General features: G+C 40.5%; 1 protein-coding gene across 1 annotated transcript; it reads right to left on the bottom strand.

The window, feature by feature from the left end:
- Nucleotides 1-1,418: 1,418 nt before the first annotated feature.
- Nucleotides 1,419-25,831, bottom strand: nmi (N-myc (and STAT) interactor). The gene is made up of 9 exons (XM_055638821.1): nucleotides 25,647-25,831; nucleotides 24,744-24,799; nucleotides 21,769-21,864; nucleotides 20,192-20,350; nucleotides 15,441-15,578; nucleotides 9,914-10,030; nucleotides 7,549-7,732; nucleotides 5,560-5,669; nucleotides 1,419-3,151 (listed from the first exon to the last, which is right to left on the bottom strand). Exons 2-9 carry the CDS (start codon nucleotides 24,795-24,797, stop codon nucleotides 2,954-2,956), a joined length of 1,056 nt encoding a protein of 351 aa, XP_055494796.1. The 5' UTR covers nucleotides 24,798-24,799; nucleotides 25,647-25,831; the 3' UTR covers nucleotides 1,419-2,953.
- Between the last annotated feature and the right edge of the window lie 137 nt (nucleotides 25,832-25,968).

Genomic DNA, 25,968 nt, shown 5'->3' on the forward strand with positions numbered 1-25,968 from the left:
GGGCAAGATATATGCCTCATTGTCACCTTCCCCATAGCTAACAGTGATCCATTCTACATTTTCCTTGAGCTTTGTCAATCAATCAAAGACTTTATTGTCATTCAGAAATACACCAATAAATTGCAAGTCTGAACGAAATTTTGTTGCATCTAGTTTCCCATGCAACATAAAATAACAAAAGGATAAAATAGATAAAAAGATAAAATTGATAAAAAAGATAAAATTGATAATAGTGGTGGCACATTACATGGAATTCAAGAGTCTGATGGCTCGGGGGAAGAAGCTGTTGCAAAACCTGGCCGTTCTGCTCCTTATACTACGATACCTTTTGCCCGAGGGCAGCAGAATGAACAGTCCATGATGGAGATGTGTGGGGTCCTTTATAATACTGTTGGCCTTAGACAAGCAACGTTTGCACGCAATGTCCCTGATTGAAGGAAGAGAAGTCCCGATGATTTTTTGGTCCCCTTCAATCACTCGTTTTCACACCTTACCATTCCATATCTCTATGTCTCCCTTGACTCTCAAGTCGACAAGGGTCTCAACCCGAAACATCACCCAAACCTTGTATGCAGAGATGCTGCTTGTCCCACTAAGTTACTCCAGCATTGTGTCGATCTAGTCTAACACCACAAACAAAAGCTTTTCACTGTATCTCGGCACACATGACAATAACAAATCAGTATAGATACTAAAGTTAGGTTTAAAACAGGTGAATTTAAGATCAATCTGCTTAGCTGTAGATTTGTGGAATGGAGGGATTGGTGTATGAAAATGGATTGAGAAGGTAGGCTTCTGATCATTGGAGTTTAGACAAAGAGAGGTGATCTGAATCAAAGATCCTATAGCAGAGCTATAAGATCTTTGATCTGATTGAAGATACTTGATTCTGATAGAAAAGCTGATAGGTTGTTTACCCCTGGGTGACACTGTGGCACAGACTGTGACTGTGCTGTTCCACAACCCAGGTGTCTGAATTGGATCCTTTTCTTGTGTGGACTATGTGGAATTTGGACCTTTTCTAGAATGCATTCCATTTGCCACTTGCCTTCAGGATCAAATATCTTTCAAGATCCACTGAAGGTAATCCTTGTCTCAGGAACATTTAGAGAGACAGAGATCACTGCTGCCTGGCAGATCATCCATAACTGAAGTCTTGGTCTGAAAGCAATCTTTTCCTTAATTGCCTAAATACGAGCACATTGAAGATTGTGGTGAATTTCTGTATCAAGAGGCGGCTCCTGAGATATGACACAAATGCTGGAGTAATTCAGCGGGACAGGCAGCATCTCTGGAGAGAAGGAATGGGTAATGTTTCGGGTCGAGACTGATGCCAGACCCTGTAATGCCCATCCTCGCATATGTTTCAGTAAATAAGTCAACAAATATTTGGGAGCTCATACACAATTATTGCTTGCATGCTGCATCTTGACCACCGAGATTCAGGTGCTTTTCGTTCTGAGCACAGTCACTTTTGGTGCAACTATTTGCCAGATTTGAAGACCTTACACAGTCACTCCAAAGAAAAAAAAGATTCAAGCCTGTGTTCAAAGATTCGGTGAAGGAATGCGTAATCCCAACTGATTCCTGGGAATCCCTGCACCATGACATCCAGAAAATATGAAAGGACTGTTTGGGATAATATTGAGAACCTTGTCCATGCTTCAGATCTGCATAATAAAGCACAGCACCTTACAAAGGTCTGAAGAAGGGTTTCGACCCGAAACATTGCCTATTTCCTTCGCTCCATAGATGCTGCCTCACCCGCTGAGTTTCTCCAGCATTTTTGTCTACCTTCGATTTTCCAGCATCTGCAGTTCCTTCTTAAACACCTTACAAATTATATTAATTAGGCTGCCACTAGCTTTATTAGTCACATCAAAACCCACAAGACCCGAGTGATCGGCTTCGACTCTTGAAGGATTTTCCAAGATATATAAATAAAAGGTAGGCTGATTATTTGAATATTAATTGTTTATTATTTAAAACAGTAATTTTTTCAAGGATAATCTTTTTACGAAGAACTATGTTATTTTTTAAGTCTTTTGACGAACGATGTTCGGTAGTGACACTGGTCTGGAAAGGTACCTTGTTTACTCTTCGGGATTAAAGGGCATTCTTTTAGGAAGGAGAGGAGGAGAAATTTCTTCACACAGAGGGTGGTGAATCTGCGGAATTCTTTGCCACAGGAGGCTGTGGAGGCCGTCAGTGAATATTTTCACGGCAAAGATAGGTTCTTGATTAGTACAGGTGTCAGAGGTTATGGGGATTAGGAGGGAATAATCGATCAGCCATGATTGAATGGTAGACTTGATGTGCTGAATGACCTAATTCTACTATTCCTTAGGACTTTATGGTTGCCATAAGCATAATAGGCCAAAGGAAAACAGGCACAATGATTTAGTGGTCAGATCTTGCGCTCATAATTTTATAATTCACTAGCTGAATAACTCAAGATAGAAATTAGTTGAATGCCCTGTCCGTTGAGTGTGAAAGATTGGTTTCCTCATAATCTGCTCATAATTTCTGTAAATTTCCATACAAAAGTCTAAGATATCTAAATATACAAAGGCAAGTCCAACTAAGGTAGATAGATGCCTTAAAGGTTATTCCATTATATATTTAATTTTAATAATTTTCTTTTGTGAATCGACTAGCTTGGTTAATGTTAAAGAACACGAGTATAAATGTTTTTATCTGTGTAGCAGATTATATCATATTCCAGAGTGTTAGTTATCTATTGAAATACAACACACTCGTGCATATATATTTAACAAGATAAACGTCTTATGGAAATTATAGATAAAATACATGTTTACGTCTCAAGAAAAGTAAACCAGAAAGAGAAGTCTTATAAAGGCAATTAATGGGATCTAAAGAAAATGCCTTACTACATAAATAGCAAAAATAATCTGCAATGAAAGAAACGTTATATGTGCTTAAAGCCGGGATATTACTTTTCAGCAGAGTCCTCTTCAAAGTGCACCAAGAGATGTTTGTCTTTTGGAACATATTTTATATCCTCCACTTCACCACCGTGCTTGCTTGGTTTCTGAAAATGGATCTTCAGCTTGTCCTGCATTTCTTCTTCTTCCATTGTGCTCTTAATGTCTGATAGCAGCACAGATCTTTTGGAAACACCATTAAATATCTGAAAGAAGTCACAAAAAAAAAAAAAAGTAAAAGAGCAAGAGTTGTTGCACGGAGTGTACAGGATAATAGTTAAGGTCATGTCAATGAAATCCAGATTGTAAATCAATTCTGCATTTTTACGTTTTCAGGTAAGTTTCCCTCCAAATTAAATAATAGGTAAATGTAATCTGAGGAGTAACTTTTTCCACACAAAGGGTGGTTGGTATATGGAACAAGCTGCAAGAGGAGGTAGTTGAGGCAGGGACTATCCCAACATTTAAGAAACAGGTACATGGATAGGACAGGTCTGGAGGGATATGGACCAAATGCGGGCAGGTGGGACTAGTGTAGCTGGGACATGTTGTCCAGTATAGTCAAGTTGGCTATATTAGGCTCTATCACACTTGATCTAAATAATAATAATAATAACAACTTTATTTATAGAGCACTTTAAAAACAACCACTGTTGCAACAAAGTGCTGTACATGACTAATCATGAACAAAAAAAATTATTATGAGACAATAAAAACATTAAAAGAGTAAAAACAATAAAAAACATTAAAAACACTAAAACAGGAGCAAAGTCTCATGCAGGGTCAAAAGCCAAGGAATAGAAAAGGGTTTTAAGACTGGTTTTGAAGATGGACAGTGAGGGGGCCTGTCTGATGTGCAACGGCAGAGTGTTCCATAATGTCGGAGCAGCAACAGAGAAGGCTCTATCCCCTCTGAGCTTCCGCTTAGACCTCGGTACCTCCAGGAGCAGCTGATCAGCTGACCTGAGGCACCGGGCAGGAGCGTAGGGATGAAGCAGCTCAGAGAGGTAAGGCGGGGCGAGACCATTTAAAGATTTAAAAATGAATGGTTGTTAACCAAAGGATTTCTATTGCATTGCAATGGGTTTGAAGACACATACAGGACAAATTAGGCAAGGAAACCGGATTTATTTTCTAAAAGGACACGATTCAACCAAATTAACTAGGTTTTCAAGAAAGAACTGCAGATGCTGGAAGATCGAAGGTACACAAAAATGCTGGAGAAACTCAGCGGGTGCAGCAGCATCTATGGAGCGAAGGAAATAGGCGATGTTTCGGGCCAAAACCCTTCTTCAGACTGAAGGTAACTTTAGGTTTTCATGGGCACCACGGTTACGAGTTCAATTTCATTTTATCAACTGAATTTAAAAGTAAGGATAAATGCAAAGAGATGAATGGAACTGAAGAAAAGTTAATTATGTTGAATATTAACCAATCAGTTGTAAGAATTAATCCGTGCCAATTGAAATCAAATAAATGTTAAACGCATGAGAGGAAGTGAATACAATGTATCATTTTTATTGTGAATGAGTCTATATTTTTCTTTCGTAGTAATTTGTACTGACTATTCATTAAGTAAGTCTCCACTTGCCAACATACAGTATCTTTTGAGAAGCGTTCCTTCATCACAAAGCCAATTTGGCTTTAGATATCATTTACATGGGATAAAGGTTTGGGTGGTTTGATGGTGTAGATGGTTATGGGATAGAGGTTCAAGTGGAGACAAATATAAACCAAAATTAATCTCTCTGATATTTAAAAAAAAATTAATCTAATACTGTGATAACATAAGTTTTAGAATATACTTTTTGAGTTATGGTAAATGAAAGAAAAACAAAAATTTAGTTGCAACCAGAGGTTCTGCTAAAACTAAAAGTTAAGTAGAAGGCTTGGGGTACAATTTAATGGCAAGTTAACAACATGTTAACAACCATTCCAATTATTGCTCAATCAGTTCAGGAATGAAGTGTATGCACAACTCTAAAAATAGTTGTACAATTTACATTATTCACACATTTCCTTTAGTGAGCGAGAGGAAGACTCATAATCTGCACTCCAGCCCACTCACCCCATTCCATTTATAATTTACTGGATTTAGATATTAATAGCCCATTACATTTATCACAAGGTTAAGAATGGCAACTAAGAGTACATTAAGTGCTAATCATTTTCTGGCATTCAGATACTTAGTTTGCAGATTTTAAAATGTTTGATTAAAACAATTTCTCTTTGATTTCTTCCCTATCCGTCATATTTTATCTCTATCTTTAATTCTATATACAGCTGGTTCCAATTCATTTGACATCTTCAATCTTATTTAGGAGATAGATTCTTGGTCTTGTCATCCGCTAAGGCCCAAGATGCCCTCACCAGATTCTTATTGGTCTGTGGTTCCAACATATTATGTTCCATAAAATATCAAGCTGAAATTGCAAGAAAACACCAAACAAAAGAGGCACATTGTGATATATAAATGGGAAATCTTTGAGGAAAGAGGCACATTGTGATATATCTTGATTCAGCAAATCTGGTCCAATGAATTCCAATTGGCCATCAATTACACTGCAACTTTGAGCGAGCATGTCATACAAATGACAACATGCATTATTCTCACCTGAAACTTCTTCAAGTAACTCCCCATTACAGGTTCAACTTTCAACCAACAAGTTGTTTTCCCATTTATTATTAGGGGGTATTTCTTCTGTTCTGCAATACGCTGAGCAACTGCAAAATAAAGTTCATGGCATGAGAAATCTTTTGTCGTCTACATGTTGTATTAGTGTTCCCACAACCATGCTTCCAGTTCAAATACACACTCAAAAACATGAACTCTGTTTCTTTCTCAGCAGGAAATACAGAAAATGCTGGAAACAGTCAGCAGATAAGGGGCGGCACGGTAGAGTTGTTGCCTTATAGCGCCAGAGACCCGGGTTTGATCCTGACTACGGGTGCTTGTCTGTATGGAGTTTGTACGTTCTCCCCGTGACCTGCGTGGGTTTTCTCCAGGAGCTCCAGTTTCCCACAATCCAAAGACATACAGGTTTGTAAGCTAATTGGCTTGGTATTATTCTAAATGTCCCGTAGTGCGTGTAGGATAAGGTTAGCATGCGGGGATCGCTGGTCGGCGTGGATTTGGTGGGCCGAGGAGCCCGTTTCCACTCTGCATCTCTAAGCTAAACTAAATAAGGCTACATCTGCGGATAGAGAAACGGTTAGCTTTCTGATTCAAGACCCTTGATCCAAAATTGTTCAACAAATCTATCCACTCAGCCTTCAATTCCAATCAATTGACTACATTGCATCTCAAAGCAAGTTCTTCATACAAATGGCAACATGTCCAGTTCTGATGTAACAGAAAAAGTTAGCATGCAGTTACAGTTAGTTCACATGGAAATTGATTTAGGATCTACACTCTCTGGAGCTTAGGGGAGGTGAATGTATGGAAATAAACAATATTTTGAAGGGATTTCACAGGATTGATATGCAAGGACGTTTCGCCATAACTGAAGCATAATATTCCTATTTTTATACCGTTCATTCACAACCAACAATATTATTCTGGATTTACATGGATAGGATATATTTAGAGGGATTATGGGCCAAACGCAGGCAGGTGGGATTAGTATAGACTAGACGTGTTGGCAAGTTGGGCCGAAGTGCCTGTTTCTACACAGAAAGACTGTGACTTTCCACAACTCTAATATTTTTCTGTTCGATTTTCTAAGCGCTAAGGGCAGTGGGCAGGTGCGATAGACCTGCACGGGAAGGTAGACGCTCCCGCCCCCATGAGTCTCGGGCAGATGGGGTTCGTCAGCCTGGGAAGGCAGTCCAACTAGGAGACGGAAAACTCTGATTTAAAACCTCCACTGCCTTGTGGCCATATCCAGTCATGGAAAAGGTTCCAGGAGTAAACCTCACGAAAATCAGGAGTCGGTGCCCCTAAGGCAGTTCGTCCTTGTCTACAACTTCGCTCTGGCAGCTCCTGCGACGGCGCTGGTGCCAAACTGTAACTGCCCTGCTGTTCCTTTGGATCGATCAGCGACGTGGAGAGGGGGGGGATGTGCTGCATGGGCAACAGCCTGTCCTCCATATGACCGCCCAGGCTTGCATCCGACCAGGATGCATCACCCATGGTCAGTCATGACCGAGGGGAGCCTACTACTTTTCACCTTACATCATGTCAGTCAAATCATTCTGCAATTTTCTATTCTTTCACATTTTCTCCCTGCCCATTCACTCAACCTATCGGTATCCCCATGCAGCTTCCTTGTGTCATCTACACAACTTTTTAATCTATATTTCTGTCATTGTACATTCTTAAGAACCAATTCATAAGGTGTCTGGATATTGCTACGTTTCAATGTGATTTCTGAGAAATAGTTAGTCAGATACTTCAGTTTTCATCTATGATTTAAAAAGGTTGGATGTATAGCAACACCAAATTTTCAGTTATGAAAGAAATAGTACAGCAAAAAATATATATGTCCATATCCCCATTCACCTCTCCTCATATACATTTCAATAAAGGGAATGCTGTGTATTTCCTGATGGTCATCTCACTTTAACTTCCACAGACAGATGAAGATGAAAATGTTTCACTTACCTCTTTTCTCCACAAACGTGATGATGGCAGTTCCAGAAGAGGTAGGGTATTCAATGCTCTCGACTTCCCCTCCTCCTAGACTAGACTTTGAAAAGCTTATTTCCAACTTATCCCTCATCTGTTCTGGAAGATTATTTGGAATCTTAGAAACACTGATCTTCTTCATTGAGATGTTAAGATGGATCTAAAAGAATCAGTATAAAATTCTGCATTAGATTGTAAGATAAGGACGGTTAAAGTAGTTGACCTTAACACTGAACAATAATACATCAATAATTTTGCTTGTTATAGCCGAGTAAGAAAATTGCACGGGGGGGGGGGGGGGGGGGGGGGGGGGGGAGAAGAGATGCACAGTTACATAGAGAGAGATTCCAGCACAAGTTTATGTGAAAATGTGATTTATAGAAGAACTCCAGGGCCCCAGGTCCTCATTTTCAAAACCTAGCCTGTAGACAAAGCTGATACAACTCCCTGGTTCATTGGGATGCAGGGATGCTGAAATCACAGGTAGGAATTGCTTTTGTGAATGCTGCCCAGACCAACTATCAAACGGAACCCGAAGCATAGTACTGGCAGCAGGCAGGTAGTCAACAATAACCTAAAGGGAAAGTTCAAATAAACGTTTAAAAGAGAAAGCCAATCTCACCGATAAAATTGAATAGTATAATATATAAGAAGAACCCAATTATTCACAATATAATAAGAATTTGGAAACAAATAAAAGTATCCTTGAAATTAAATAATTTATCAGTACTAACCCCACTATTGAACAACCCCGCATTCAAACCTTCTCTCATCGACAACACATATCAACAATGGGATAGACTGGGGATTAGGAAAGTAGGGGATATGTATGAAGTGGGCAAACTGTTATCATTTCAACAATTAAAATTAAAATTTAAATTGAAGGATAATCAATATTTTAAATATATACAGGTATGTGACTTTATGAAGAAATATACACATAGATTTCAAACTATATTTTTAGATCCTTTAGAAGAAGCAATGAATATTAAGGCTGATTCACAAAAATTAATATCATACTTTTATAATAATATATTAAATAGAGAATCACCCTCAACAGAAGCATTAAGGGAAGATTGGGAACAAGAGCTAATGATAAAGATCTCGAAGGATAGATGGGAAAAGTATTTGATGAATACACATAACTGTTCTATTAATGCAAGACATAATTTAATTCAATTCAAATTATTACATAGACTATATTATTCAAAAACGAGGTTGAATAAATTTTATCCAAACGTCTCTCCCAGATGCGATAAATGTTTGTTTCAAAACGCTAATATAACACACTCATTTGTAGGATGTACAAAGTTGAATAAATTTTGGAGTGATATATTTGATATATTTACAAAGATTTTCAAGTCAAGAATAGAACCCAAAACGGAATGGATTATATTTGGAATAATAGGAGAAGATACCAATTTAAATAAAGATCAAAATGTTTTTTTTTAAATTATGGGTTAATAATTGGAAAGAAATTGATACTTAAAATTTGGAAAAATACAACCACACCAACTGTTTAAAATGTGGATTAGGAATATGATGGACATAGCACGCCTTGAAGAAATGAGACTCCGACTAATAGATAAATATGACCAATTCTTAAGGAGTTGGTCTCCTTTTCATCGACTTTTTGGAATCATGTGATGCAGCGGTACCGTAAGGATTGCTGATTTCAGTTCATGACGCGGATAGATCTACATCTCCGAATACAGATTTGAAAAATTCTCTTTTAAGGGGCCTTCTCTTCTATTTCTACTTTCCACTTTCTCTCTTCCTTTTTTTATTTTTTATATACACACTTCACGTTTTTCTACTCTCTACCATCTATTTTTCCACTTTTTCCCCTTTCTATTGTTTTCTTTTTCTTGTCCTGCTTACTTCCTTCTTATAACATAAAACTAGAGGTTGTACATAGAATGGATTACGGTATTACATAGTTGGCACCTAAAATTAGGTGCCACTGTACTGTTTTGTGCTGTATTAACTTCTAATAAAATAAACAAAAAACAGATGATCGAAGGAACAAAAGAGACAGGATTAATGTCACATGTAAAATGTCACACAAAAGTTTTTATTGATCAAAGTTTAACATTACAATATTGTGATGGGTATATGAAATAAACTGCCAGAGGAGGTAGTCGAGTCAGGTGCAATAACAACATTTAAAAGACATGTGGACAGGTACATATATAATGAAAGCTTTAGAGGGATATGGATCAAATGCAGGCAAATGGAACTAGGAAAGATGGGGCATCTTGATCGGCATGGAAGAGTTGGTTCAAAGCTATATGACTCTAATACCTTTCTCAATATTCTATGTGAGATTCATTGCATTTACCTCAAATTGTTGCATTGTATCCGATGGGATTGATTGAGCTTTCACTTGTATTTTCTCAGATTGAAGGTCTATCTGATGTTTGGCAATTTTTAGAATCCTGGAAGCGCAGTTACATTGCTATCGGCCCGACCAACAAGGCCTTAAGGTTTGGTAGAAACTTTCAGGAAAAAAGATAACCAGTATGTCCTTTAAATCTTCGCCCCTCTCCGGAACGCAGAGGTTCATATAAGTTTAAGGAGCGAATGGAAGCCCATTCGTCAGGGCGATCTCATTGGCCCCATCAAGCGGTACCGAAGACAGTCCGACGGTGATTGGTGAAGGGTCACTCTCCTGCTGTTGGCTGGTTTGCCCGGGACAACGATGACCAATAAATGGGTAGGGTGACTCATCCCCATTGCTTTTTTTTAAATACCTTTTTGCTCCACAAAATGCACGTGGGGTCGTAGCGCCCCGAAGTCAGTGGATATTATCTTTAAGGCACAGTGTGATAGAATTCTTCCTTGATTAGTACAGGGTTGTCCTACGGTGGTTATCGCGGGGCAGCGAAGTGCAGGAAAGACATTGGTTGTACCTGCCGTCCGTTTATGGAGGGAAGAGACTATAGATCTAAGCCATGATTGGGAAGTTCAAGCAGTAGATACTGTCGAAAGGCCGTCGTCTAGCCGTGACAATGGCCGAATTCTACTTTCCATCATTTATAAATAATCTTGACTCCTTGCAGTCCATTCCCCATCACCAGCATTCCAACCGCCAAAGCGTTTTTATCTGTCTTTTCCCCCCATCCATCACCCCAGTTGGCTTCCCTCTCCCATCTCAAACCCCTGACAACCCTTACTAATTAAAAAAGCTGGGCCATAATCGCCATGTTTAAAAAGTGGTAGATCTGTAGCGGTTGCAGGCTAACAGCTGCAGTTTAAAAAGAATGTGCAAGAACCCTTTTGCCCGGCGATGTAGTTACATTGTTGTGTTGAACATTTTCTAATCAATCATATTGACGAGAAACACACCCTTTACAAAAGTTTATAAACACGTGACAGCGTCTCTGCGCCGCCCCTACCTGACCCACTGCGATGAATAGCGGTAGCCGCATGGAAATGCGTTTCCGGAAGAAGTATCCTCCCCTGGGTTTAGCGCCTTGAGGAAAAAGCAATAAAGGAAATACAGCCAACATGCAAGGTTTATGTGGAACCTGAAATGCAGAGGACCCATGTTGTCCAAAAAAAGATTCCTCCCTCACAAAGAGCAGTCTACCTTGAACCCTACCAAATTTTACTTATGTCGTACCAGAAGTTGATCTCTCTTCAAAAAATCGCTTTTTTAACAAGAATTTTGATGTTTAGAATTGTACCCCCCCCCAGGTATTAACCTTGCTTGTTTTCTTGCCCTTCCAAATGTAATTCCCTCAAGGCTCCGTGTCCCATGTTCTGAAAAACCACTGACATTGGGTTTGTATGGATGGTATGATGCATCGTTAAGTGTGTGCTGCTAGCCATGCGTATTCCCTGTGTTCATGCCACTCTCTATCTATTGCTTGAATCAGCTTGGCACAACTTGATTGTTTCAAGAACAGCCATGATAAACTTCCACATAGTCCCCAATTACTCTGGTGTACCTTTTCAATTAATTCTGGTGGTGGCAGAAAACAAACCAACTTGTTGAAAAGCCGAAATCCCTAAATTGGGTGAAAAGAATCTCCACTTTTCTGGACCACGGCAACATACATTATAAAAAACATTGGCCAAGGGTCAACCCCTGTACAATGGATAGGCAAAGGTTTTGAGAAAAGGGATACGCCCCAAACGCCGGGCAGCAGGTGGAAGACCGCCTATTGGGATGAGGGCATCTTGGCACGAGACACCAGGTGCAAGGGCAAGTTTTGGGCTCTGTGAAGGACTCCGATTTCCAATGGGGTGCTTCAAAGTTTTTTCCCTCCCCCCCTCCGACCGGCACGATTATTCCATGCCACACATGTGTCGCTATTATCTCGCAGCCCTCACTCCTTTTCCCTCAGACTCCAGTGAGCAGTGTAGTGACCAAGAAAAGCATTTCCAGGTAATCACCCAGAGGACAGTGAGAAGGTTCTCATGCCTTGTGATGAGTGTCCCTCCACCGCCTGGAGTATTTGTCACTCCACCTTTTTTTGTCCCTACCTTCCATTTTCTAACACCACGTTTGTTTCTTTTGGGCATCTAAAAATAGATGCCACATCCTCTCTCATTCCACAGTTGGTAAAAAGATACATTGATTGCTGCAACGTTAATCTCAAAAGATGAAAATCATTTACAAATTTTTTTACTGGCTAAACAACAGGCATTGGTAACCTTGTTTTCCCCCCCCCAAAGATTAGACACCAAAATGCCTGGGCAGTAACTCAGCAGGAACACACCGCAGTATCTGGACAGTGAAGGAATGGGGGTGGCCCTATCCCGCTGAGTTTTACTCACTCCGCAGCAGATTTGTGTCTATATTTTGGGTGTAACCGCCAGCATCTACAGTTCACGTCCCCTCACTCTGTACACATTGGTACCGTCTTGCGATACCTCAATGACACAGCCTTAACCACTTAGCTGTGCCTGGAAGTTTAGCGAACCACCATCATCAATAAAGATGAGCTGGCAACAGTTTTTTTTTGCCCCTGATTTCGCAGAAAAAACAGGTCCTAGTAGCGAATGAAAGGCGCCTCAGGGTCCACTGCTCTCCTGGTGTCCCATTCGAGCTCATAATCTGAGTCCATTTGGCTGAGAGACATATCCTGGAATCTGACTCTTGACCTACTAGTCTTGTCCCACGGGGGGGGGGGTTGGGGGGGGGGAGGGGAGGGTGCGCCAATGTGGGCGGGGGAGAGGGGGGGGGCGGGTGGGGGAGGAATGAGGAGGCAGGCCAAACTGTTTTGTTCCCTTAATCCACCTGCTGGTGGACTCCCTGATGTTACATGTTGACTCCTGTTTGGATGCATTTTATTATTTTGTTTAACCCATCTTTGATGCTTTTTTGTATGGCAACTGATTTTTAAATTAATGTAAAGCACTTTGGGGTCAATTAAAATTGACTATAAATGTGCTATATAAATAAACTTATTATTATTATTATTATTATTATTATTAATATCCTCCGAAATACCCAGCTGACTGATTCTTGAGCAAAATACAACACTGGCAAATGAAAGTTATGATTATAATAATATTTTCCTTGAAACAAAGGAGACCTTTGACGGCACTTTGACTAATGTTTGATGGCATTGGAGTTTAGACAAATGCACTCGCTGGAGTTTAGAAGAATGAGGGGGGACCACATTGAAACTTACCGAATAGTGAAAGGCTTGGATAGAGTGGATGTGGAGAGGGTTTCCACTAGTGGAAGAGTCTAGGACTAGAGGTCATAGCCTCAGAATTAAAGGATGTTCCTTTAGGAAGGAGATGAGGAGGAATTTCTTTAGTCAGAGGGTGGTGAATCTGTGGAATTATTTACCAACGAAGGCTGTGGAGGTCCTGTCGTCTTTAATCTAAACCCGTGCCCCATTTTCTCTCTCAGGTAAAATATTTAACTGCCCTATTTCACAGAGTAGCTGGGAAATTATTCCTGATGTCCAGTATTGCTATATGTATATATATTTATTATAGTCACTTAAAACCTGATAAGAACCATTTGTCGTGTCACATAGGGTACCATAAAACATGTTCTCAAGGTCAGGTTTAGTTTAGTTTAGAGATTCAGAGATGCAGCATGGAAACATGCCATTCAGCCCACCGAGTCCATACCAAGCAACAATCACACATTCACACTAGTTCTATGTTATCCCATTTTCGCACCTAGTGTGAATGTGTTGCTTGGTGTGGACTCAGTGGGCTGAAGGGCATGTTTCCGTTCTGCGTCTAAATCTCAAAACTAAAGCAGATCTTTGATTTTATGTCCCAGTTAATGAATGCAAATATCCCTTGTACCTTCTTCACCACCTTATCTTTGATTTTATGTCTATCATCTACTTTATTTCTAACCATATGCCTTCACAGTAGCTACCTAACCAGAGTCTGAATATATGTAAAATCAAGGCAGAAAATTTTGAGAACAGCAAGCCAGGCGTCAACTGTGGAAAGAGAAGTTGAGCTATTGTTTCAGAACAAAGACCTTTGTCAGCAACAGTAAAGAGAGAAAACAAGCTAGCTTTTCTTTCCTGTCCCTGAATATATGTTGTAAAGTTATACAGAAACAGACTCATTGGTCCATCATGTCCATGTTGAGCAGTAAGTACCCATCTCCACACTGATCCCACTTGGATTCAAGTGTTTGTCCAGACACTTTTTTTTAATGTTGTGAGAGTATCTGCTTCCTCAGCCTTCTCAGGTAATGAATTCCAGTTTACAAATGTCTTCCAGATGAACAATAATTTCTTGGCCCTTCATAATGTTGCAAAACTCTATCTGGTCCACTGTTAGCCTCCACTGCTCCAGAGAAAGCGTCATTCATATCACCGTCCATTCTCTCCTCATAACAGAATATTCTATTGCAGTATTCAATGCTAAATTTCCGCACCCTCTTCAGTGAAATCACATATTTCGATAGAACTATAACAATCAGAACTGCACACAATACTCTAGCTGTAATCCAACAAAAGTTTTACAAAGCTGCATTTTGACCTCCTTGCTCTTGTACTCTATGTCCCAGTTAATGAATGCAAATATCCCTTGTACCTTCTTCACCACCTTATCTGTTTGTGTTGCATTCTTTATATATCCATAGAATTGTATGTTAAAGGTTACTTTATTCTTCAATATTCTCTTGGACCCGACTATTCATGGTGTATGTCCTTCCCTTTTGGACCTCCAAAAATACATTACCATACACTAACCACAATTAAATGTATCTGCCATAGCTCTACCCTGATCAATATGACTCAGTAACCCAAGACTATCCCTCCCTATTAGCAACAACATCAGTTTCCATGCCATCCCCACACTTACTCATCATACATCATGTATTCATATCCAAATTCTTAATGTGTATGGCAAACAACAAGATCCGGGCACCAATTTCTATCCCACTGATCACAAGTTTCCAATAACAAAAGCAACACTCAACCATTACTAAGCCAGCGATTTGGACAACTAACCTTGGAGCCCAGGATTCTAACCTGTTGGATCAGCCTTCCATACAAAACTTTGTCATGGATGGGTGTTGACTTCGGGTTTGAAATTAAAAAATATATAGTCCCTAAAGTTTGGGATTTACTTGGATTTGTGGTGATCAGGACTTATATTTAGCACCTAAACAGAAATCTATGGTTGTTACATTACATTACTACTTGTGAAGACCAAACTAGTATTATTTCATATATTGCAACAATGGTTACATTTTAAAAGCACTTCATTAGCTATGAAGAGGGATGTTAAAAGATACTAGATAGATCAAGGTCTTTCTTTAGTTCTACAATTCCCAGGCCACATTAGTTTTAGATTGACAACTACTGTGCTACAACCATCTTAACAAACAGAATTTCTGGTAGAGTAATGGTATCAGTTTTGTTTGCTCATCGATAGAAATGCCACTTTACCCTGAACTTGGTGCAAAGAGAGTCACAGAGATCTTGTTTTCTTTGGAGATCATTTTCAAGTTCAACTACTTGACCTTTTAGTTTGATATATTTTTGATTTTTTTCTCGAAGCATCTCCTGTTAAAAGAAAAGCACAAGTAATAACGCATGCTTTTCAAGTAAATCTTTCAAATTAAAGATATTGATTTATAGGACACCTGCAAATAGAAAACAACCTTGGCCTCATTTAAAATTGACCTTTTTACAAATGTGATCATCACACAATAGAAGGTAGACAAAAATGTTGGAGAAACTCAGCGGGTGAGGCAGCATCTATGGAACGAAGGAATAGGTAACGTTTCGTGTCGAGACCCTTCTTCGACCCAAAATGTCACCTATTCCTTCGCTCCATTGATGCTGCCACACCCGCTGAGTTTCTCCAGAATTTTTGGCTACCTTTTTCCAGCATCTGCAGTTCTTTCTCAAACATCACACAATAGAGGTCATTATCATTAAGACAGACATAAATGAAAAAACTCTTGGGTGAGATCTACCAGCAAGCAGCACAAATTCACCTTTTACACTCTCTTCAGAACATGGTCCATCTCCTTGTTCCTGGGTGCATTCATTAGAGGGGCGTTCAGTTTCCATTACATTAACAAGACCTTTCTAACATAAGCATGCCTAGTGTCATTCTGCCTTGTTTCCATGTTTGACAACCTGGCTACCAAACAATGCTCTATATTTTAACTTACCTAATATTAGGCTCAAATCATATTTTAAACTAATATTACGGGTGATCTTATAGAGATACAAAATCATGACAGAAATATGACATATGATGAAAGAATGGATCAACCGGGCTTATATTCACTGGAATTTAGGATGAGAGGGTATCTTATAGAAACATATAAAATTCTTAAGGGATTAGACATACTAGATGCAGGAAATTTTTTCCCGATGTTGGGGAAGTCCAGAACCAGGGATCACAGTTTAAGAATAAGGTGCAGGCCATTTAGGACAGAGATGAAGAAAAACTTTCATCCGGGTAGTTGTGAATCTATGGAATTCTCTGCCACAAAAGGCAGTGGAGGCCAATTCACTGGATATTTTCAAGAGAGTTAGATTTAGCTCTTAGGGCTAACGGAATCAAGGGATATGGTGAGAGAGCAGGAACGGATCTCTCTCCTACGGGTACTGATTTTGGATGATCAACCGTGATCATATTGTATGGCAGTGCTGCCTCGAAGGGCCGAAAGGCTTACTCCTGCACCTATTTTCTATGTTTCTATGAATAGATGAGGTAGACGTACTGAGTTTCTTGCCCACAGTAGAGGAATTGAGAACCAGAGGACTTAGGTTTAATGTGAAAGATTTAATAGGAACCCGAAGGGTAACTTTTTCCACATAGAGGGCAGTGGGTGTAGGAATGAGCTGCCAGAGGAAGCAGGTGGGGCAGGTTTTATCGCAATGTTTAAGAAACATTTAGACAGGTTTAGTTTAGAGATACAGCGCAGAAACAAGCCCTTCGGCTCACCAGGTCTGTGCAGACAAGCAATCCCGGCACATTAACACTATCCTACGCACATTAGGGACAATTTACATTTTTACCAAGCCAATTTACCTACATACCTCTACATCTTTAGAGTGTGAGAGGAAACCGAAGATCTCGGAGTCACCCCACGCAGGTCACAGTGAGAAGGTAAAACTCAAATACAGACAGCACACGCAGTCGGGATCAAACCCGGATCTCCAGCGCTGCAAGTGCTGCAAGGCAGCAACTCTATCGCTGCAACACCATGCCTGCCCATTAGAGGGCAGGTTTAGAGGGATATGGGCCGAACACCGGCAGGTGAGATAAGTGTAGATGGGACTTGTTGGTTGGTGTGGGCAAGTTGGACCGAAGGGACTGTTTCCACACTGTATGACTCTAATCGGGAATAGATTCAGAATGCTTCCCCAAAGGAAATACATTTCACCAGAGCGACCCAAGGGGCAAACCCCCCATTCAGAGGGCAGTCCACTCCTAGAGGGAGCCCCAGAGGAAACACAGAAGTGGAAACAACCACGACTTGTGGACAGATACACAAACAGTAACAGCCTAGAGGACGTGGGTGAATCGAAGACAAATGGGACCAACCCTGCATTGTTGTTGCATATATTTTGGATAGAGGACTAAAGAGAAAATAATGAACTTCCATGTCATTTAATTGTGTTCCAACGATGCCAGTTTTGTACAAAAGTTTCACATTGCCTTGTATTTGGTTCAAGTTCCTCGTTCCAGCTGACCCAAAACGCCATGATCTTCAGATGTGCTGCCTAATACGCTGAGTTTTTCCAGCACTTTGAGCCTCTTTTTGCTGTATACATAATCCTGTGCAGCAGCTTCACCAGGTTGACACCTTGTTTTCAGATACAACCCAATGCTGCTCTTGGTATGGCCATCTAAAACAACCGTTGAACCAAGGCTGGTCCCGCACTTTAACGGTAATGATAGAGTAATGGTTATGCTGTGCCTTGAGTCAATAGAATATTTATTTTCTTGCGATGGAATATAATTTTTATACTGCGGTTACCCCATAGTTTCTTATATATGCTTAGGGTAAAGCTACCAAATCTCTATTGAATCGATCTCATTTAGGGGAATAGTAATATCATGTGGCATGATGCAAATATCCTTTTATAGTAGTATCATGTGACATGAAGCAAATATCCACGTTAAAAAATGACTTTGGTTCTATAGAAAAGTGTGGTGACCATTGCTACCAGTGCACTCACAGACAGGTGGATTGCTGAGAACACATTCAATCAAATGTATCCAAATGTATCAGGTAGCTATGTCCTTCAGTACTCGGCCAGCCTGATCAGCAACCAATACATTTCAGTGAAATCCTGCAATCAGAGTTCATCTTGTGCTTCCCTACACTCTGTGTTGCTATTGCATGTTTTTTTTTTAAAACATGCAACTGTGCCAATTCATCAGCTGGGGAATGTTAATCAGTACTCACCATAAAAGTTTTCAGGAATGGGTGCAAGATTGCAAAAAAGTGATGAACACTGCCCAATCCATCACGGATACTGACCTCCCCAACATCAAAGGGATCTACAGGAGTCGCTGTCTCAAAGAGGAGCCAGCAACAGCAGAGACTCACACAACCCTAGCCACACTCTTATTTCACTCCTGCCATCGGGAAGAAGGTATAGGAATTTGAAAACATTACTATCCAGGTTCAGGAGCAGCTTCTTTCCAACAGGCACACTATTAAACATATATATTATATAATGTTATATATATACACACACACACACACACATATATATACATTATATAATGTTATATATATATATACACACACACACATATATATATATATATATATATATATATATATATATATATATATATATATATATATATATATATATAGAGAGATATAGATGTGTGTGTGTATATATATATATATATATATGCATGTGTATACATATATATACACATACAAATAAATATTTATATATTGTGTGCTTATAGAGTACTATGTTTGGTACTTGTCCAAACAACATTCTGCCACCACTATAAGTCTATCAGATTGTAATGGTGTGTTGGAGAGATGTGGTTTGCCGGCTAAAAAGCTTTTTCTGTGTGATCTTTTCTATCTCTAGCTTCATTAATCTATGCAACAATTCCCTCAATTTAAATCTCAGGTCTTTGTATCGGCAGCTAATACCTGCTTCATTACATAAGGAGTCACGAAAGAATTAAATCGGAGTGAGCGATGCGGAGCTCTGGAGTGCTGTGACTGCCGACTTCAACACCGAGGAGCTGTGGTCTGCGGAGTTTCCAGCCGCTGACACTGACATCGCTGAGCCTGGGATCTCTCGCCAAGGTCGACAGCGATGAATCTCCGCCCAGTTCGGCCTGTAGACTTCGGGAGCCGTGGACTCCGATAGGAAGTGGCCGATTCGGAGGCTCCGGCCGCTGAGAGTGTTCTTCCGTTCGAGAGCCTGAAAACATCGGGCGGCGAAGCGGCCTCAGGGGAGGCCTCAATAGGCTCCGACCACGGGTGAACAGAGGAAGAAACAGAACTTTGGTGCCCTTGTGGCTAAAGGGATCAGGGGGTATGGAGAGAAGGCAGGCACAGGATACTGAGTTGGATGATCAGCCATGATCATATTGAATGGCGTTGGAGGTTCGAAGGGCCAATTGGCCTATTCCTGCACCTATTTTTTATGTTTCCTCACAGTGGGAAACACTAATTCCACTGTGTGGGGGGGGGGGATGTTTTTTATGTTTTATGTTAAATTCTAAAGTGTGGTGTTTATCTTATTTGTGTGCTGCATGGCAACTTACATTTCACTGCACCCTTTGGTGTATGTGACAATAAATGTCCTTTGTCCTTTATCAAGATTCCCCACTTCTTCCCTTATAATGTAAGGAAATGAATGAGGAAATAACTGAAGAGGATATGGTCTGAGACGCTGTTTTAAGAACTATACACCAAGATGCTTGACCCCACACTAACCGCAGCCATCGCCATTGTTCGGCATGGACTTGTAGGGCCGAGATGGCCTGTTTCCATGCTGTAATTGTTATATGGTTATATGGTCATCTGCTTGGCATAATGACATGAAAGTTTTTTTAAATCCTGTGGTAGGGAACCCTCTCTAGGAGAAAATTCAGACTTTTGTATATGCATTTTTTACCTAATAATTGTGTGGAAAAAAACCCAATATATTCAAATATCACTTTTTACCTGACAGGACTTCACTTCCTTCAGAAATTCATCTTTGTAATTGTCCCATTCACTATTCAGCTTGCAAAGTTGATTAGTAGCTCGCTTCCTCTCATCTTCTGCATCCAACTTTCTACAAATTAGGTCAGAATTTTCCTTTTCTAGTTTCAATATGTCCGTCTAATCAAAAAGACCAAACATTGGATAAGAGAACATGCATCCATCAGTGAAATAACAGTGAAAAAATCCTCTCTCCAGGCAAAAGTAAAAGGACTTTACCTGGAAACATCTACACATGTTTTTAATCCTCCAGGTTAGATTTCAGCTCCAATGCTTCCTGAAAATGCTGCAGGGAGAGATTGGCCAGGCTAGGACTTTATTCTATGGATCACAGGAGACTGAGGGATGATCTTAGAGGTGCATCCAATTATGAGGGGAACAGATAGCGTGAACCCATTCAAGGAAACACACATGAAAATCAGGGTGGAGAGCAAAAATTGGATCACAGAGAGAAAATATTATAGCACATGAGTGGGTGGGGTGGGGGGTTGAGGGAAGATAATATTAAATACATTATAGAGATAAAAATATTTATTGATTGTAAACTGCTGACAGTAAAGGACAAGAAAATGCCTTGTTTATCACCGACAAGAAATTCTGTCACCAGGATAGATTTCATAGGATACATGGGAGTCTTCTAAGAATTGTCGGTATGCAGTCAGCAGCTGCTTAAGCAAGTTTGCCAATGAAAAGCAAATTCCTTGGAATACATTCTACCTGATAACTGTCTGGCACATTGAACCATATGGAGAGTGAAAGGTATCAACTTTTCAGCTAAAGGCCAGCTGTGAGCAATGCAAAACTGCAGTCACACAAGAGCACAACTTGGCAGAGAAGAAACAAGAAAGTATAGAAAATTGAAGAAAATAACTTTCTAAGATGGATAATTGAGGGCTTTTGATTAATCCTATTAAGTCAAGAAGAAGCTCAATAAACCAGCCAGACATCAGTATGATTTGGTTTAGTGTATGTCTCAACAGTGACATTACTTTAATTACTAAATAATACATTTTGGGGGAAATTTCCTCACCAATATGGTTTGCAGTTGAATCTTTGGAAAGGTGAATTAATCATTTATGAAATGTCATTTATTCTACTGGAGAATATCAAACATATACGTGATTCTAAAGTGACCTTCCAACCCTTAGTTTATGGCCAATGGCTTTGAAAGCATTTTCTTGTCACTGTATGCTGATCAATCCAAATCCACAAAACCAGCATCTGCAGTTCCTTCCTACACATTTCATCTGCTCCACAGAGAAATATCCTCAAGGTATGCCTACTTTGAAGAAGTTCTCCTCCTCTCTCTGACGAGAGTTCTGCAACATACTCTTACGCAGCCCCCCCTCTGTCTGAAGAAGGGTGTTGACCAGAAACATCACCCATTCCTTCTATCCAAAGATGCTGCCTGTCCCGCCGAGTTCCTCTAGCATTTTGTGTCTATCTTCGGTGTAAACCAGTGTCTGCAGTACCTTCTTACACGAGACATATCTATCCACAGGATTAAGTTAAATGAACTGATAGAAGATATGCTGTACCTGCCATTTTTCTAATTCTTCCCTCGCTTGGCAAATTGCTTCTGAATTAAGGCAAGTGTCGGTGTTCTCACTACCATTTTCAATCGCAGTGATTTCCTGAAAGGACAACAAATGAAACACTGGTGAGAGACCTGGTGCCAGGAAATGTGGTTGAGGCAGGTACTGTCACAACATTTAAAAGTCATTTCAAGTTCAAGTGAGTTTATTGTCATATATCCCTGATAGGACAATGAAATTCTTGCTTTGCTTCAGCACACAGAACATAGTAGGCATTTACTACAAAACAGATCAGTGTGTCCATATACCATTATATAAATATATACACACACATGAATAAATAAACTGATAAAGTGTTGGACAGGTACATGGATCAGAAAGGTTTAGAATGATACGAGCCAAACGCGAGCAGGTGGAACTAATGTAGTTAGGCCGTCTTGGGCACAGAGCAAGGCAAGTTGGGCCGAAGGGCCTGTTGCCATGCCGTATGACTCTATTAGACATAAAACATTTAGGCAGCCTATAGACCAGGCAGCACATGCAGACTGAATAACACAATTAACATCTCAAAATAAATCATCTTTTGTCCAGGCATGATTGAGGCAAAGCAGATAAAAGTAAACTCAAGATAGCCACCTTGTACTGGCCGACCCATGGACGTGGAATCAGGGGCAAAAAAAGTTGCTGCTGGAGAAAGTCAACAGGTTGGGGGTGGGGAGGGGGAGAGTGTGTATGTGTCTGTGTGTCTGTGTCTGTGTCTCTGTGCCCGCACCTGTGTGCGCGCCTGTGTGCGCGCCTGTGTGTGTGCCTGTGCGTGTGTGTGCCAGCACGTGTGCTCGCCAGCGCATGTGCGCGCCAGTGCGTGTGCGCGCCAGTGCGTGTGCGCAAGTTTGCCTGTGTCTAATGGAAAGCTAGAGGATTGGGTAACTTTTAATGAGCAACAGAAGATAACTAAAAAGGCAATACAGGGAGAAAAGATGAGATACGAAGGTATGCTAGCCAAAAATATAAAGGAAGATAGTAAAATCTTCTTTAGGTATGTGAAGAAGAAAAAATTAGTTAAGACCAAAATTGGACCCTTGAAGACTGAAAAGGGAAAATCTATTATGGGGAACAAGGAAATGGCAGACGAGTTGAACATGTACTTTGGATCCGTCTTCACTAGGAGGACACAAACAATCTTCCTAATGTACAAGTAGCCAGAGGATCTAGGGTGACGGAGGAACTGAAGGAAATTCACATTAGGCAGGAAATGGTGCTGGGTAGACTGATGGGACTGAAGGCTGATAAATCACCAGGGCCTGATGGTCTGCATCTCAGGGTACTTAAGGAAGTGGCTCTATAAATCGTGGATGCATTGGGGATCATTTTCCAATGTTCAATAGATTCAGGATCAGTTACTGTGGATTGGAGGGTAGCTAATGTTAACCCACTTTTTGAGAAAGGCAAGAGAGAGAAAACAGGGAATTATAGACCAGTTAACCTGACATCAGTGGTGGGGAAGATGCTGGAGTCAATTATAAAAGACGAAATAGCAGCACACTTGGATAGCAGTAGCAGGATCGGTCCGAGTCAGCATGGATTTACCAAGGGGAAATCATGCTCGACTAATCTTCTGGAATTTTTTTTAAGGATGTAACTAGGAAAATGGACAAGGGAGAGCCAGTAGATGTAGTGTACCTGGACTTTCAGAAAGCATTTGATAAGGTCCCACATAGGAAATTAGTGGGCAAAATTAGAGCACATGGTATTGGGGGTAGGGTGCTGACATGGATAGAAAATTGGTTGGCAGACAGGAGACAAAGAATAGGGATGAACAGGTCCCTTTCAGAATGGCAGGCAGTGACTAGAGAGGTACCGTAAGGCTTGGTGCTGGGACAGCAGCTATTTACAATATATATGAATGATTTAGATGAACGGATTGTGGGACATTAACAAATTTGCAGATGACACAAAGCTGGGTGGCAGTGTGAACTGTGAGGAGGATGCTATGAGGATGCAGGGTGACTTGGACACTTTGGGTGAGTGGGTAGATGCATGGCAGGTGCAGTTTAATGTGGATAAATGTGAGGTTATCCACTTTGTTGTCAAAAACAGGAATGCAGATTACTATCTAAATGGTGTCAAGTTGGGAAAAGTGGAAGTACAACGAGATCTGGGGGTCCTTGTTCATCAGTCACTGAAAGTAAGCATGCAGGTACAGCAGGCAGTGAAGAAAGCGAATGGCATGTTGGCCTTCATAACAAGAGGAGTTGAGTATAGGAGCAATTAGGTCCTTCTGCTGTTGTCCAGGGCCCCAATGAGACCACACCTGGGGTATTGTGTGCAGTTTTGGTCTCCAAATTTGAGGAAGGACATTCTTGCTATTGAGGGAGTGCAGCATAGATTCACAAGTTTAATTCCTGGGATGGCAGAACTGTCATATGTTGATTGAATGGAGCGGTTGCGCTTGTATACTCTGGAATTTAGAAGCATGGGAGGGGATCTTATTGAAACATATAAGATTATTAAGGGTTTGGACACGCTAGAGGCAGGAAACGTGTTCCTGATGTTGGGAGAATCCGGGGCCACAGTTCAAGAATAAGGGGTAAGCTATTTAAGAATAAGGGGTAAAATGAGGAAATACTTTTTCACACAGAGAGTGGTGGGTCTGTGGAATTTTTTGCCTCAGAGGGCGGTGGAGGCCAGTTCTCTGGATACTTTCAAGAGAGATTTAGATAGCACTCTTAAAGATAGTGAAGTCAAGGGATATGGGGAGAAGGCAGGAACGGGATACTGATTGTGGATGATCAGCCATGGTCACATTGAATGGCGGTGCTGGCTCAAAGTGCCGAATGGCCTACTCCTGCACCTATTGTCTGAACTCTTGATTTTATGCTCAAACTTGATCTACCCAAGCCCTGCAAAGTTTTGGTGCTTTGGTTTAACATTTCACCCAAAGACATTTAATGTATAAATTTATTGAATATCATACTTACAAAACTTAAGCAACTTTCATCAGATAGTGGCTGGGGTTCGTTATCCTGATCCATACCTTGTTTCAAAGAAAAAGACCAGCATTAACATACATAAATAATATCTGAGCTCCACATTAAAACAAAACGATGGTAATGTGATATATGTGTGCATCTGAGATGAAATGTATTACTAGAATGGGTCGGGCAATATTGCATTTCCTGTCAGTTGTTTCCTTCAAATTGTACCTAGATTTAACGGGATCAAACGATCTGTCAGGTTGGAATCAGGCTGGATGGTTGTCTATTAGCGGACAACGATGATCGGCCTCAGGTGGACCGTGAAGACCAGGCCAGAACCCAGTTAGGCCCGGACTGCGTTGGATCTGACAAGTCTCCAAGCTTTCATGTATCGAAAGGAACTGCAGATTCTGATACATACCGGAGATAGTCACAAAGTGCTGGAGTAACTTGGCGGGTCAGGCTGCATCTCTGAAGGAAAAGGGAGCCTTCTTCAGACTGACCCGAAACATCACGCATCCTTTTTCTCCAGAGATGCTGCCTGACCCGCTGAGTTTGTGTCGATCTCCAAGGTGTCATGCTTGCTGGCCTAGGCTTGAAGAAACTTCTGGCCAGATGAGTTAACTAACACCGAACTAATCTTGGTATTACTTGACAATACATTTTAATCGGAAACATAGATATGCCCGAATAACATGGCGAAACACCATTAAATTCCAATCCTCTTATAACCCGAAAACAGTGCGATATGATTGCAGATAACATTCAGAAAGGCGCTGTACTGTTGAAAGCGAGTTATCCCGTCTTGTTTTTAATAGACGGAGTCTTTAAATATTAAAACATTTAACACCATTGCAATGACTCGTGTTAATCGGAATATATTGTCAGGAAATAATGAATCGTGACCTTATCGTTCTGCAACACCGGTCAATGTTTTCAAAATCCCAGCAATAGTCGATGTCCTGACTAATTCGGTTCCTTACTCGTCTGTAGGTTCTTATGGCTGAGCTATTCGAGAGAATTCCGACCACATTTAGATTACAGAACTCCCATTTAATCCACACAGCTGTCGGCTGTTTGAAATAACTTGAAAACAAATTTTTACTTTCACTTTCAATACGCTTTACTGAAAGTCACCTGACTGAATTGAAGTGTATTTGTTTTAAAGCAAGGAAACAAGCCGGTGCGCTATGTTTACATGACACGCTCAGCAAATTCTGATGAAGTG

Source organism: Leucoraja erinacea, chromosome 7, assembly GCF_028641065.1.
Source record: "Leucoraja erinacea ecotype New England chromosome 7, Leri_hhj_1, whole genome shotgun sequence".
NCBI lineage: Eukaryota > Metazoa > Chordata > Chondrichthyes > Rajiformes > Rajidae > Leucoraja > Leucoraja erinaceus.